At 43.7% G+C, this 14,022-nt stretch overlaps 2 protein-coding genes across 2 annotated transcripts; one reads left to right on the top strand and one right to left on the bottom strand.

Moving 5' to 3' along the window:
* Positions 1-4,469: 4,469 nt before the first annotated feature.
* Positions 4,470-8,429, bottom strand: LOC135483346 (peptide-N(4)-(N-acetyl-beta-glucosaminyl)asparagine amidase-like). The gene is made up of 5 exons (XM_064764157.1): positions 8,094-8,429; positions 7,428-7,703; positions 5,942-7,142; positions 5,578-5,691; positions 4,470-5,350 (listed from the first exon to the last, which is right to left on the bottom strand). The coding sequence occupies exons 1-5, from the start codon at positions 8,322-8,324 to the stop codon at positions 5,184-5,186; spliced, it is 1,989 nt and encodes a 662-aa protein (XP_064620227.1). The 5' UTR covers positions 8,325-8,429; the 3' UTR covers positions 4,470-5,183.
* Positions 8,430-8,776: 347 nt separating this feature from the next.
* On the top strand, positions 8,777-13,427 carry LOC135483901 (coiled-coil domain-containing protein 112-like). The gene is made up of 12 exons (XM_064764965.1): positions 8,777-8,792; positions 9,127-9,242; positions 9,566-9,687; positions 9,809-9,898; positions 10,109-10,184; positions 10,386-10,572; positions 10,832-10,918; positions 11,176-11,325; positions 11,608-11,844; positions 11,978-12,127; positions 12,356-12,451; positions 12,688-13,427. Exons 1-12 carry the CDS (start codon positions 8,778-8,780, stop codon positions 12,832-12,834), a joined length of 1,473 nt encoding a protein of 490 aa, XP_064621035.1. The 5' UTR covers position 8,777; the 3' UTR covers positions 12,835-13,427.
* The last annotated feature ends 595 nt before the right edge of the window (positions 13,428-14,022 follow it).

Below are 14,022 nucleotides of genomic sequence, written 5' to 3' on the forward strand. Positions count from 1 at the left end.
ATTTCCAATAAACATGGGGACAATCTCTTCCGAGTGGTAATCTGTCCAATTGACCACGACCAAGTATCTGATTTATAGTAGGGGCCTATATGTAGACTAGGCCTGTGGTCTGCTGGTATGACCCATATTTTGGGTATTGTAAATTGTATACTAAAAAAACTCTTACATAAGAATATCAATTGGTGTAATAGGTATCTATCGATAAAATCAAGATCACTTTCAGGTTGATATTTCTTGAGATGAAAACGAAAGAACATATTAGTGAAGGCACATTAGCAAAACCAAAATATTGATCTTTCAGAAATTAATTAGGTATCAAATTTTCGTTTATCTGCTCAACGTTTTGAAGTGGTCGTGATCGCGTAATAGACGAACGCCTGCTGACCAAATACTCGTAGCACAGTGACATGTGCATATCTTTGCTAATTTTGACTATTTTGCTATACAGCCATGTATATGCAACATAGTTAATTTATTCTAAGATATGCATGCATGCATGCCATGGTGACCAATATTGAGGATCACCGATTGTTGATGTCTGGGGCATGACCTATCCTCCCATTGCATGCCCCTACATCCTCTATATAATGGTACCGGTACTGTTTACATCAGTCAAGGAGACACATATTGATGGATACCATCGGTATGTGGTCTTGAGAAGCCGGTTCCAATGACCACTCGTACTCTGGAAAGAAGCTGAGATTGCTCTGGGACTCGCCAGTCCCCACGGGCCCGGCTATAAAACACCGGCACCCCGACATGCTCGTCTTCTATGAGAAGGAAAAGGAGGTCCTAATCATCGAGATAGCTGTCAGCTCCGACAGACACGTCCTAGCACGTGCGGAGGAGAAACGATCGAAGTACTGTGACCATCTCATCTCTCTCATCATGTTGTCAACACGGTGGAGCAGCCAGGACTGATTCGGCCTGGCTGTGACTTCCTCATCTCTCTCACTATGTTGACAACTTGGCAGAGCAGCCAAGACTGGCTGTGACTGTCTCATCTCTCTCACCATATTAACAACTAGGCAGTGCGATGAAGACTGATGCCGCCTGGCTGTGACTGTCTCATCTCTCTCACCATATAGACAACTTGGCAGAGCAGCCAAGACTGATTTGGCCTGGCTGTGACTGTCTCTCATCTCTCTCACCATGTAGACAACTTGGCAGAGCAGCCGAGACTGATTTGGCCTGGCTGTGATTGTCTCATCTCTCTCGCCATATTAACAACTAGGCAGTGCGGCGAAGATTGATGCGGCCTGGCTGTGACTGTCTCATCACTCTCATCATGTTGTCAACACGGTGGAGCAGCCAGGACTGATTCGGCCTGGTCAGAGCTGGTTATTAATTCATAAGTTTTCAATCAAAAGCTCTCCTCAAACATTATAAAAGACAATCACTTTATAGTCTACGGATCGGAGGACAAAACTCTGTAATGCAGGTCACCTCTCACATTTCCCTCTGATAAGGATAATTCGCTTATTTCATGCCAGACTGAAGTACGAAGTGAACAATGGTGAATGACCAACGTTGACAACAGCTCTCAGTTACTCTTCCAGCTGGTTATAAATTCATATTTGAAAGTCTTTTAATCAAAGGCTTTTCTCTGACAGTACTCAGTTACAAGATAGTCTTCAAGCTGGTTATGAATTGTCTTCATATAAAAGATTATAAAAGACAATGGCGTTGTTGTCTCGAGATTGTGACCAGTAGAAAACAGTCGTCGGACTCTTCCAGCTGGTTATAAATCATCAAATATCGGCAAGTAACGCTCTGAAGGAAATGGGAGTCGTGACAGCCACAACCAGACCAAAATGGGCTAGGCAGGTCTACAGAATTGCCAACATGGTGAAATAGATGTGGTAGAACAAGACCTAATAGGACCTGGCTACCCCCATTACTACCCCCAAGCAGCTCCTCTGTCTTCCCAACACGTCGAGAGGTATGGGACAGTCACAACCAGACTGAATAGGACCTCTTTGCCCCTCCCTCTTGCCAAGATAATAAGAGATATTTCACAGTCATAACCAGACCAAATGGGACCTGACAGCTCCATTGTCTTGCCAACACTGTAAGAGAGAGAGGTAAGATGAGACAGTCACAACCAGACTGAATAGGAGATAGTTCCTCTACCATGTCGCTGACACACGGTTGGGGAGACGAGGCAGCCACGACCAGGTCGAAAAGGACCTTGCAAATCCACCAAAATGAGACGGTCACAACCGTATCGGCCCTAGCTGCTCCAACGTGTTGCTGACTCGACGAGAGAGCTGAGACAGCCACAACCAGACTGAATAGAACCGAACAGCTCCACCGTCTTGGCAACATGATAAGTGCGATGAAACGGCTACAATCGGCTTGAATCGAGTAAGGTAACTCCACTTTTTACAAATAAGGTGTGAGAGATGAGACAGCCACAACCAGACGGAAGAAGACATGGCTGCCCAAACACGAAGAGAGATGAGACGATGATAATCAAACCGAATTCGCACTGGGGGCAGCTCAAACGTTGACGCCGAAACTTGTGAGGCAGTCGCAACCTGATCTGGCCTGGATACTGTGGCACACATGGTGAGGCAGGTAAGACGCCTTGCCAACATCGGGATAGAGAAACGACAAACCAAACCCAGACGAAACTAACCCATGGTACGATGAGACGGTCACAGCCGAACCGAATGAGGCGCCGGGCGCTCCATCGCCTCACCCGTACACGGTGGAAGACCCTCACCATATTATGGGTGACACGTTTTAACTGCCAGGGCGACTATCACGCCTCCGCTTTATCGTGTGTGATGGGTCTTATTTGATGTAGGTGTTACACTCCCATCTCCTCTCACCTTGTTGGTAGGAAGTGGAGCTGCCTTACTCGATTCAATCTTGAAACCGAGAGACCGAATCGAACCAGAGAGTTGAGACGGTCACAGCTACATTGAATGGAGCCTGGCTGTTCCACCGTCTTGTTTTATTGGGAGAGTTAAAGCGGTCTCCACAACATCGAATAGGGCATGACAGCTCCACCGTGTGAGCGATGAGACAGCCACAACCAGACCACATTCGCCCTGGAAGCTCCAATTCGTCGCCAACATGGTGATAGTTTAGACATCTACAAGCGCATTGGGCCTGGCTGTTTGACATTGTTGCAGATACGGCGTGTAAGATGAGACAGCCACGCCTGTCATCTCCACCGTCTCGATAGCACGGTTAGAGTGATGCAACAGTCAAAATGAGCCCGAAATTGCCCTGGTTGCCACACCACCGTGTCCCCGACGCGGTGTGAGAGATGAGACGGCCACAAAAGGACCATTCAGCCCTGGCAGCTCCAACGGTAAAAGGGCTGAGACAGCCACAACCAGATCGTATAGCCTGGCTGAGTGACTCTGTTGCCTACATGATGGGCAGGATGAGGCAGTCACGACCAGACCGAATAGAACCTGGCAGGCTCCTCCGTCTTGCCAACACGATAAGTGCGATGAGATGGTCACAGCCAGATTTCATCGAGCAAGGCAGCTCCACATCTAACCATAACAAGACCAGGACCGAATAGGAAATAGCTGCTTCACTGTCTTGCAAACATAGGAAGGGGAACAGACAAACAAAACCAGTCACATCCACATCGGATGGGGCTTTCTTCTACACCATTCAGCCAACACGGTGGGAAAGATGAGACGGGCACAACCACACCGGATGGGGCCTACCTGATCCATCGTCTCGCCAACATGGTGAGGGACTATACAGTCACAATCAGACTACATACAGCCTCGTAGCTCCACCTACCGTTTTGACAACATGGTGAAAGAGACGGGAGTCGAATGGGGTCTAGCCAACATGAGGAGTGAGGAGACGGTCACAACCACACTGAATTGGGCCTAGCTGCTCCACTGTCTTGCAAACATGGTGAGATTTGAGACAGTCACAACCAGATTGCATCAGGCCTGGGAGCTACACGGTCAACCAACATGGTGAGAGACGACACAGCTAATAGGGCCTGGGATCTCAAGTCTTCCCAATATGACTGCCGAGGCGCCGAGATGGTCAAAGCCAAACTGAATGGGGTCCGACCGCTGTGCCATCTTGCAAAAATGGTGAGAGAGACGAGACAGCCACTACCACATCCAACCATTGACCCACCGTCTTCCTAGCAAGACAGACAAGATGGTCACAACCACACTAAATGGGGTTAGACAGCTGTGCTGTCTTGCCAAATTGTGAGAGAAGAAACAGCCACTACCACATCCAACCGAGCATGGTGTCTCCACAGTCTTCTTAGCAAGACAGACAAGATGGTCACAGCCACACTAAATGGGGTTAGAAAGCTGTGCCATCTTGCCAAAATGTTGAGAGAAGAGACAGTCACAACTAGGTGGAATGATGAGGCTCGACTCTTCCACCATGTCACCAATGCAGTGAGAGAAACAAGACAGCCACAAGTAAATAAAATGCAAACTCAAATGAAAGAATAGTTACACTTTTTTTCCAGATTTTGCAATTTACATGATGTCCTCCAATGACATGGTATCCTTAAAGCAAACAATTTTCATGATACTTTTCGAGTACAATCATATGCTTGGTAGTCCTATTTCAAAAAGACAACCTACAATGATGAGAAATGGCACAAAAAGCAGTAGTGAACTAGTTTATGATACAGAGGAAGCAATGTTATAATGCTATCAGTGCTGCTGAACTATTCTTATGTAAAAATATCATTATATTTTGTAAAAACAAATACAATATTTTCCTAACAATTCCACCATACCCATTAATAACTTAGTCAGGACAGTATCCATACCCAAAACAACAACAAAAAATTATCCATTTTTCAAAGGAGACGAGAGGCAGGAGCATGCATGTACCCTTTTATCACTCTGTAACACCAGAACCAGTTCCCTTAACTGGCCATGATATTGATCATCTGGTGACCACCCAGCTCCTGCCTTTAAGGAATCATATGATGCTCGGCATAAGTACATGATATATCGATTACCCAATTATCCTGGCATCAACACTGGTGTAGAAACTCAGCTCACCCCATAGCTAGCTTTTTGGCTGCCCGAAAATCGGCAAAAATGTGCCAGCTGAACTGATCTTTAGAATGATTTTCCAAGCCCTTGAGAAATGTTTATGTATGATAGCAGCAGACTGCTGCGTGGATGATCGCAACTTTTGGGCGACATAGAAATCCTCTGTTACTTGAACGTGATCCTGAGCTCGAGAGGATGTACAGCTGTCTCCTCAGTCCCCTGTCTGAAGAGCTGTGTATGCTGCCATGCTACGTCACCATTCCCTCCGGACATGTCCGCAGTCAGTGTCAAAACATCACTCCCACTTAGGTCCATGGTATCAATCTGTGAACCTGAAAATAACAATCAAACTCAATAAAGTATCTTAATGCATTAGATTGCAAGGTACATCCATTATAAACAATAGCCCCCACCCGACCCAAACTTTATTAGAACATACGCCTACAGGCAAACAGATGACGCATCGTGACTAATTAAGTTTCAAGCCATCCCCCTCAGGTGTGTAGATGATAAATTGGAAGCCCTCAAGAAGAAAAGTTCAGCACTGTGATTGACTTACTTCCATCGAGCATTACACAGGAGGCATCACTGCATAGTGTCCATCGGATAGTCCCACTCTCGTATGTTGCACTGCAAGCCTTGATGGTTACATGGTCCACAACCAAACCAGATTCTGAAAATACGAATTTTAGAAAACATTGTGTGAACATGTACAAGTCACATATCCATGCAAGATACAATCTCTTCTACTCTGTCAGAGACTCCGATCTGAACGTACAAAAAAAACCCAAAACAGAGGTCTCAATCTGTAAATATTGTGATTCACTTTAAGATTAGTGCTTTAAATAAAACAAAGTCCAAAATAAGACAACAACAAGATTACCAAGTTGTACCTTGTACAAGGAACATTCATTCCAACCTACCTCTGAAGTCAAACTTCCATTTGATGCTAGCTGCAGCTGATCCTTCTGTCCTGGCCAAGTACACCATCTTCCAGTCGTGCTCCTCCTTACGAAACACGTTCTCCACTTCAAACAGGCACGAATCCCACCCCATCATTTCAGAGCCGTCTCCGATCCTCTCGTATTTATCACTCGCACAGCAGTAACGTAAGTGGAACACCTTCCTCTCCCTTTCCTTCGCTGTCAGCTTGAACAACTCTCCAGTCTTACAAGCCGTGGAGCTTGCCCCAGTTTCCCCTCGTGCCAGCCGCCATGCAAGCGAACCTGATGACCTGCCTTCCAATTCACCTTGCTTTACATTCTTTGGTCTGAAAAACTCACCAATCTCACGGACTGCTCTTTTCTGAAGTTCTTTCCTTCTCTCCTCAGTTAGAGATTTCTGACGATCGTTGCAGAGTTTTGTGATCTGATGGGCCAGCCACCCTTCACGACACTCTGTGCGCCTTTTTAGAATCTCTTCATTGTTACAAGTGTATCGACAGGTGACATCCTGGATGTCATCTTTTGAAAACGCCAGGACATAACTCAGTTTCTTCCCCCACCCAACTTCGTAGGTCAAAGGTTTATCACAGATATTTTCACAGGGATCACAATGAAGCCATTTTTCTTGAGCATGGGAGTATACCTCAGCCCAGACATGGTCAGTCCAGTCCAGGACAAACCGAGTTTCAAAACCAAGTGCTCGGCACAGCTGGCAAAAACAGTTGGCCCACTCGCCACAGCGGCCCCGCTTAGTCTCGAGAAGCTTCCCTGGATGGTTATAGCGGGGGAATCTCTCGTATCTGCGACACTTGCTGCACCAGTAGTTCTCTACACGACTAGCACCGTACTTCAAATCTTCAGGAGTTGGCTCAGCACTGCCACAAGCTTCAGGAGTCCCGCCACACACCTCACATGGAGGAGCATCAACCCAAGAAAAGAACTGTGATTTAAACCAAGTCAAGAGTTCAAGCAGTATGAAATCATTCAGATCAGGAAGTTTGGAGTTGCTTTCACCTTCTTTCAAGGCTTCCTTCATAGCCTGTTCTTTCTTAGTAGCCAATTCCTGCAGGGCTTCTACTGGAATACACCTCTTGGCCATGAACTGCAAGGCTGGATTCTCATACAGCAAAACTTGGGCAAGCTGAGTTCTCATCTTGGTGAAGAAGGAAAGTTCTTTGGACTGAAAGACAAATTGGAAATATGTTATTGTTCTGTCAACGGATCAGTATTCACACGGGTAGACAAATGTTACTAACCATTACAAATGAATTACATGCTTCTTCTACTTGAGGTATTGGTGCAAATGACCAATCTTTTCAGGGTACCAAACACTGGGTGTAAGGCACCAGAGGTCCGCATATGGAGTAATACTTTTAAATGCATACAAAATATCACAATATCGAGAAGGGAAGTATATTGAAAATCACTGGTTATGTCACCAACAGCACATAATCAAGAGCCTTACCATTCTGCTCATGTAATCATTAGGCTCTCCTTGGACATTACTCGCACTTGCTGAAGGCACACTGGTTGAAGTCGCACCAGCTGGGGAGGGCAACTCAAGGTTCCTCTCATTGCCACCAGATGCTGCTGCAGCACCATAGGGTTCTTGCCTCTCACCACTGGCAGCATTGGATTTGACACCATACTTCTCTCTCCTAACTAATAACTCCTCTCTAATGGCTTTCAGTTGGTCCAAGGATGTGGTCATTGGGAGATTGAGGAATTCGCCATTGGTGTCCTAAAGAAAAGCAAGCAAATCTGGTTAACTAGTATAGGAGTGGATCAGAAAACAGGAAACAGCAATTAATGAAACAACAACAAAATGAAAGTTTATGTCAAATCAAAGGATTGTCCAACTCTCATGTCTCAGTCAAGAGATGTCTCATTCATGTGATTGTGCTCTATCCGTCATTCTTTGCAAATCAATCAAAGCGTCTGAATCAATCATGCCCAGTCACAGTGTCAGTGTCACTGTCAGTGTTGTTCACAATCACATGGCAATTCTCGACAAGGCGATGGCCACATAATGTCAACGTTACAACATAACTTAAGTTATAACCATGGAGGTATTATTAATACCTCCATGTTATAACATACATCAGTGTACACACCCAACAACACTACTAACCTCCTCAAAACCCATTTCAAAAAGACATTGCATTCCACCAGCAACCGGCAAAACTTTGCTCTGTACGTGCTTGTTAGCAACTCTTATCTTCCTAAATTTTTCATTGTTTGGTTGGTCTAGAACATTCTTCGCAAACCTAAGCAGTATTTCGGTGGCATCGAGAAAGACTTCTCGAGTATTTGTGGAAAGTTCTTCCACACTTGTGAAGTTGCTTCCTAAAATCGGAGCCATTTTCGATGGTGTTTTGGCTTAACTTTCTCGAATGACCTATACGAATGACCACTTTCGGTTGGGTGTGGCCAATTTCTATCAATCTGCTTCTTACTTTTTGAATCTCTGCAACAAATTACAACCATTTTGTACAAAATAAGTACATAGCCGGAAAACCCCGAGTGTTTCCGACTGGTTACGAACAGAAGATAGGACTTAATACTGTAGTTTACTGCTCTTCAAAATATTAATTTGTATCGATTAAATAATATTCGTATCATGTTTATGAGTAAAAACTGATAAATTGACGCAAGTAAGAAAAACTACTTAAAACTATTTTAAATTGGCGGAAATATAAAATATTATAGGTAGTTCACAACTATGACTAAGTCACATATTCCTACGCGGAACGCCGAAAACGACAGAGTTTAAATAGAACGATAACGCGTTTTTACATTTGGGAGATTGGTGAAGATGGCGGCCTCCATGGTTTGCAGTTTTTTTGTTTTTTTAACATTATTTGGGCATTTTCAGCTAAACTGGTTACCTTTATCCCGATATTTGTGGTCCAATAGTTAATTCAGTGATCTCTCCATTGTCAAACATACATATCAGTATTGGTCGATTCCTAGAAATGTGTAAATTATGTCCTAAGACTAGGAATAAACAGTATTTGTCTGTGCATTTTGGCAGTTCTTCATCAGTCACCACAACCCTGAAATACTTTGCTTTGGACTCTGTACCACTGCACTGATGACCAGTATGTGCCTCCATAGATGTGATGAAAGCATGATACCTGAAAGAGAATTTATATTGTTTTCAGGCTGTAGACAGTTCATCTGATCCACCTGGATCTGGTGGTTTGTGGGCCACAAAGTCAAAAAATGATCAGGCTAAAAAGATTGAGATTTTGAAAGAGTTGCACCAACTGGAAATAAAGTAAGTTAGCACTCTATTGATCTGTTTGTGCTGCTCCTCAGTCTGTGAATCTAGCAGAAGATTTGAAAATGTTGCTGTTTACAATACATCAGGATTCTCATTAGCATACTCTGTGCACCCAAACAAAATCTGTGTGTAACCCAAACAAAATCTGAACCTCTGTCACTAGTTCCGTCAGTTTTGTAAAATGATAAGGATCACTTTGATAACGGTACTAAAGTTGTCATTACAGCTTACTAGAGGCTTTGCGTGTGATCAGTCTGCTTGCCTACTGATAGGCCTAAATGTCAGTGGGAGTATTTAACCATCTCACTGGTTTTCAGGGAACAGAATCTTGATAAAGAGAAGGCCACCCACGTCTACAGTAAGAGAAGTGACTTCCGCAAAGAGTTCCTGGCCTTGGAAGAAATGGACCAGAAGAAGGTCACGGAAAGGAAAACAGAAAGTATGGCAGTATTCCTTTGTTTATCTTAAGACTTGCAGACTTAAACTATTACTCCATACAACATTATTCTCATCATGACTCTAAGCCTTTGGGATCATTTCTTGAATTATTTTCCTTTCAGAAGTCAGACTCCAACAGCAGTTGAACAAGATCAGAAATATGGTTGCCAAGTTTCATCGTGAGCTGAAGGATGTCAGACCAACACCTGAATGTAAGTTGGATGCCTTCACTTTTTCAGCTCTTTATTGCAGTCCTATGGTCTCTTTATGGCAGTTCTAGTTTGGTTCTGAATGGACTTCATCCACCTGGTGGCAGATTACTGTAGGCTTTTCTCTGTAATGTCATGTGCTTTTTGATAATGGTGTACAGTACATGTTTGGTGCTTGCCTTGTCTCATGACTTTTTCTATTTTCTTTTCCAGTTGTTGAGAAACTGAAAGTTATAATGGAAGACATCGAGCAAAATATCAACCAATTTAAAGAAAGTCAAAGAGAGAAGTGAGTTGTATTTTACTTATAACTGTAGTTTCAGTTATGGCCTGTTGTCGCTGCAATGCTTGATGGATGGGGAGCTTAAGAATTTGTTTATTTTAATTGTTGTATTCAGAAGTATTATAGTGTGCTTATTCACTTGTGTATTGATAGCTTTTGCTTACTCTGTGTGACCTTGACATACATGTATGTTGTATGTTTGTACAGATTTGATGACCTCCTCAAAGATGAGCGTATCGTCTCACAAGAACTAACAGCCCTGGAGAAGAGGTTTGAAACATGGAATCAGATCCAGCCATTAGAGATTGACCCACCTCGATCAGCCCGTCCTAAACCTCCCACCTCCGCCAGGGATGTCCTGAAGGATCTACCACCTGAGGTTGCAGCTCTGGAGGTGAGGGCGATAAGTTTGAATAATGTCATTTAGATTTGCATGCTTCAACTTAAAAATATCTCATTGAAGTTTTTATTTAGAGCTGTGTATAAATACTTTGGCAGGTCATCTCATTTTGTACCACCAGCAAACAAAGCCGTAACCAGGAAGGGATTTGAACCCACCACCCTTAGATTGGGAGTCAGACACCTTAACCACATCACCACAATTCACAATTTATTAGCTTTTCATCTAACTGTTGTGACATTCATGTTTTCAGAAATTCCTGCAGCAAACTGGTGGCATAAAGGGAGGCTGGGATGAATACGACCATCAGACATTCATGAAGTTTAGGAACAGACACAAGGTACAAAATAGTTCCGGTTCATATCTATAAATGGTGTGATGCTAACTCTTTCTTTGTCCTTGATTTCAGCTCTTTTTATGTTTTGAAGGTCTTTATGTCTCTATCATAGACACTCGGAGAATAAACATACTAAAAACCAGTCCTAGGAACTCGAAGAGCGTAAACCCAGACCAAGTTGAATCATTGTGAAGTCCAGATCTTCTAACTTCTAACAAATATTGTGCACCGTAATGAAAGTATTTGTACTTGCTTTCAAGGGCAAGGCCACATTCCTACGAGAGGCCATTGCTTCACTCCCTACCAAGACGGACACGGAGGTGATTGACCATGAGAAATGGTACCAGGAGTATCTCGATCTGAACGAAATCAAGAAAGTGGCCATTCAGAGGTGGAGGGAAAAGAAAGAGGTAATGATGATACACTGGTGGGACACTCTCCTGAAGAGTGGTCTTTAGAAATGTACTACATGTACCACCATTATATGAGGAGTTAGTCATAACACGGTGTAGAGGGGTGAAGATAGAGTAATGGTTTGTCCTTGCAGTTTGATCAAGCTGAAATTCTTCGTATCTTCTCATTTGCTTATGCAGAGGCATGTGCTAATTCTTACCAATAGACATCTAGCCTAGATTTGAATCTCTGGACTGATGGGGTGAGCACTGTCTCACAAGTAATTGATCTTGTTCTAGGATGAAAAGGAAGGACTGCTCACGCAGGCTGAGAGGAATCAACAGAAGAAAGAAGAGGAGCAACAGAGGAAGGAAGAGGAGAAACGAAGGTTGATGGAGAGGGAGAAGGGTGAGAGGTTCTCTAAGCTAAATGCTTGGAAGGTGCAGAAAGAGTTAGAGAAAGCACGAGAGGATGAACTGAGGCTGAAAGAACACCTTCAGAAAGCAAAACAGAAGGAGAAGGAAGAGCAGCGGAAGGTGGGTACATGCTTTGTTCCAGTCCTGTCCTCAGATTTTGTCTGAGCTCCTAAACATTACCCCAGTAGTCTCGGGGATACTGAAGTGCTTTCAGCTAGAATTACTTGTAACTGAGCTGGAATGTTTCTTTCAGGCTGAAGCTAAGGCTCAGTTAGAGGAGTATCAGAGACAGAAGGAGGATGAAGAGGAGATGAAGCGGTTAGAGGAAGATGCACGGCTCGAGATGGAGGAGGAGGAAAAGAGGCAAATGGTACAGAGAAATGCTGCCAGGATCAAAGAGAAGGTAACTGCTTCACAGACGTCTTGAGATATTTTGTAACGGGAGTTCTCTCCTCAGATTCACTGGACATTGAATTGTGAAACATGGACTGAGTCAAAATGGTTCAGATGGCCCTTCCTTGTAAACTGGTAGGGTGCATTCAAGCTTGTGCTAGATGATGTCAAGTCAAGTCACTAACCCAACAACCATAGATACTTCATCAAATATCAAAGTCTGATTAACCTCTTTCAGAATAAGAAGATTATAACGGAGAAGAAGGCCAAGAGAAATGAAAAGTTTATGGAGGAGATCGAAAAGGAGAAACGGTTACAGAAAATGAGGGGAAAGGTAAGATCATTGTTCTATCACTCGTGGCCTACACGTAGTCCTTCAGTGAGGTGGACAACAGATCTTAGCACACAAGAAAAACACCCGATCCAAGTAGAAAGGAGCCTGTGATGGCCGATACTGAACTGTTGTGGCACACATAAACTCTTACTGGAGAAAATGTAGAGAGACAGAGCACCTCTCACCGCTTCTTCATCTGTGTTCTTATATTTGATTTCGCTTTCTACCTGTTCCAGGTTGTTCAAGCCCCTCGGGATCCTTCCAGACTCTACCAGCCAACTGAGGGGACAGAGGCCAGGAAGAGAGACACGGCGTCCAGTGGTGGACAGGTGTATCACCTGCAGCATAGGGCTGTACCAACTTGGAGACAAGGTGTCCATTGATGATGACTGCTGGCAGATGGCGGGACCATCCACGTTTTCTAACGCACGCTGCTTGGCATGAAATAACACATTGACTTGCAATGAATTGTTTGTTACTGACCAAGTTTCTGCTGATTGAGTTGCCAATTTTTAAAGAGATATATATCGAGTGGCAAGTGTCAACCAGTGTAAAAGGTCTTGCATCTTTAGAGTATACCCCCGAGTTATAGATGTGCCGTCCATAAGTCTTTCTGCAGGCAGGAAGGTAGTGTTAAAACTTGATAAAGGGGCCAACGTTAAGACCTTGATATAGCCAACTTTCAGCTGTTGAGTCGTGTTAACTGAATAGTGTTTTATGCTGCACATCTTTTACATTTCCTCAAGATTTAGGAGCATGGTGTCAATTGTTACCCCAACATAGGTTAGACCATAGTAGCAGAGAATAACTTGACATTCAGCTTGTTTGTTTTGATAACACACAACTTTGAAGACAACTATTTTAGGCTTTACAATGACAATGTTTAAAGTTTTTATTTTGTGTATAATGACTTGAAACTCCCTGTTATACAATGTTGCAGTGTTTTCATCATGACCAAATAAAACTGTATGAACTCCAGCAATGTCTTTTTCCTTTCATTTGATTGTGACTGTTGGTACATGAAGGTTAGATCTCCATGCACAATTGTATTGTTTTGTGCTCCTTTATCTGGTTGCAGCCTGGACTTGAGGTCATGTGTTGAGTCAAGGACGAGCTGCCATGTAAATTTGCTTCTCAATTGATAGTGACAACTGGTGCATTTCTAGTTTGATGATGGGACATCCTGGATATTCAGAGACAAGCTGTCGTCCCAATATTCCTTCATTGGGACAAAATCTCTTGCAGGGCTGGTGGTAGAAAGATACCAGCAAATCCAGTATCTGCCGTGCACTAGACTTTCTACAGGGTGTTGTGTCAAATCAACCCCATTAGCTCGGACTGTACAAAGGCTTCTTCAGGAAGACCACTGAAGTTGCCAAGTAGGGTATTAGGGGCCGTCTTCAAGAGCACAGTAAGAAGCTCTGGTGTCTTGATGTTGTCAAAGGTACATGCATGAGCTACATGTACATTGGGTGATTGGCTACTTCAAGTAGGCTACTTGAGTTGCCAAGAATTGTAGGGCTGGTCTTGAAGAGCACACCAGCCAGTGAGTGAGACACAAGCTCTACCAG

Source organism: Lineus longissimus, chromosome 2 (genome assembly GCF_910592395.1).
Source record: "Lineus longissimus chromosome 2, tnLinLong1.2, whole genome shotgun sequence".
Lineage (NCBI taxonomy): Eukaryota > Metazoa > Nemertea > Pilidiophora > Heteronemertea > Lineidae > Lineus > Lineus longissimus.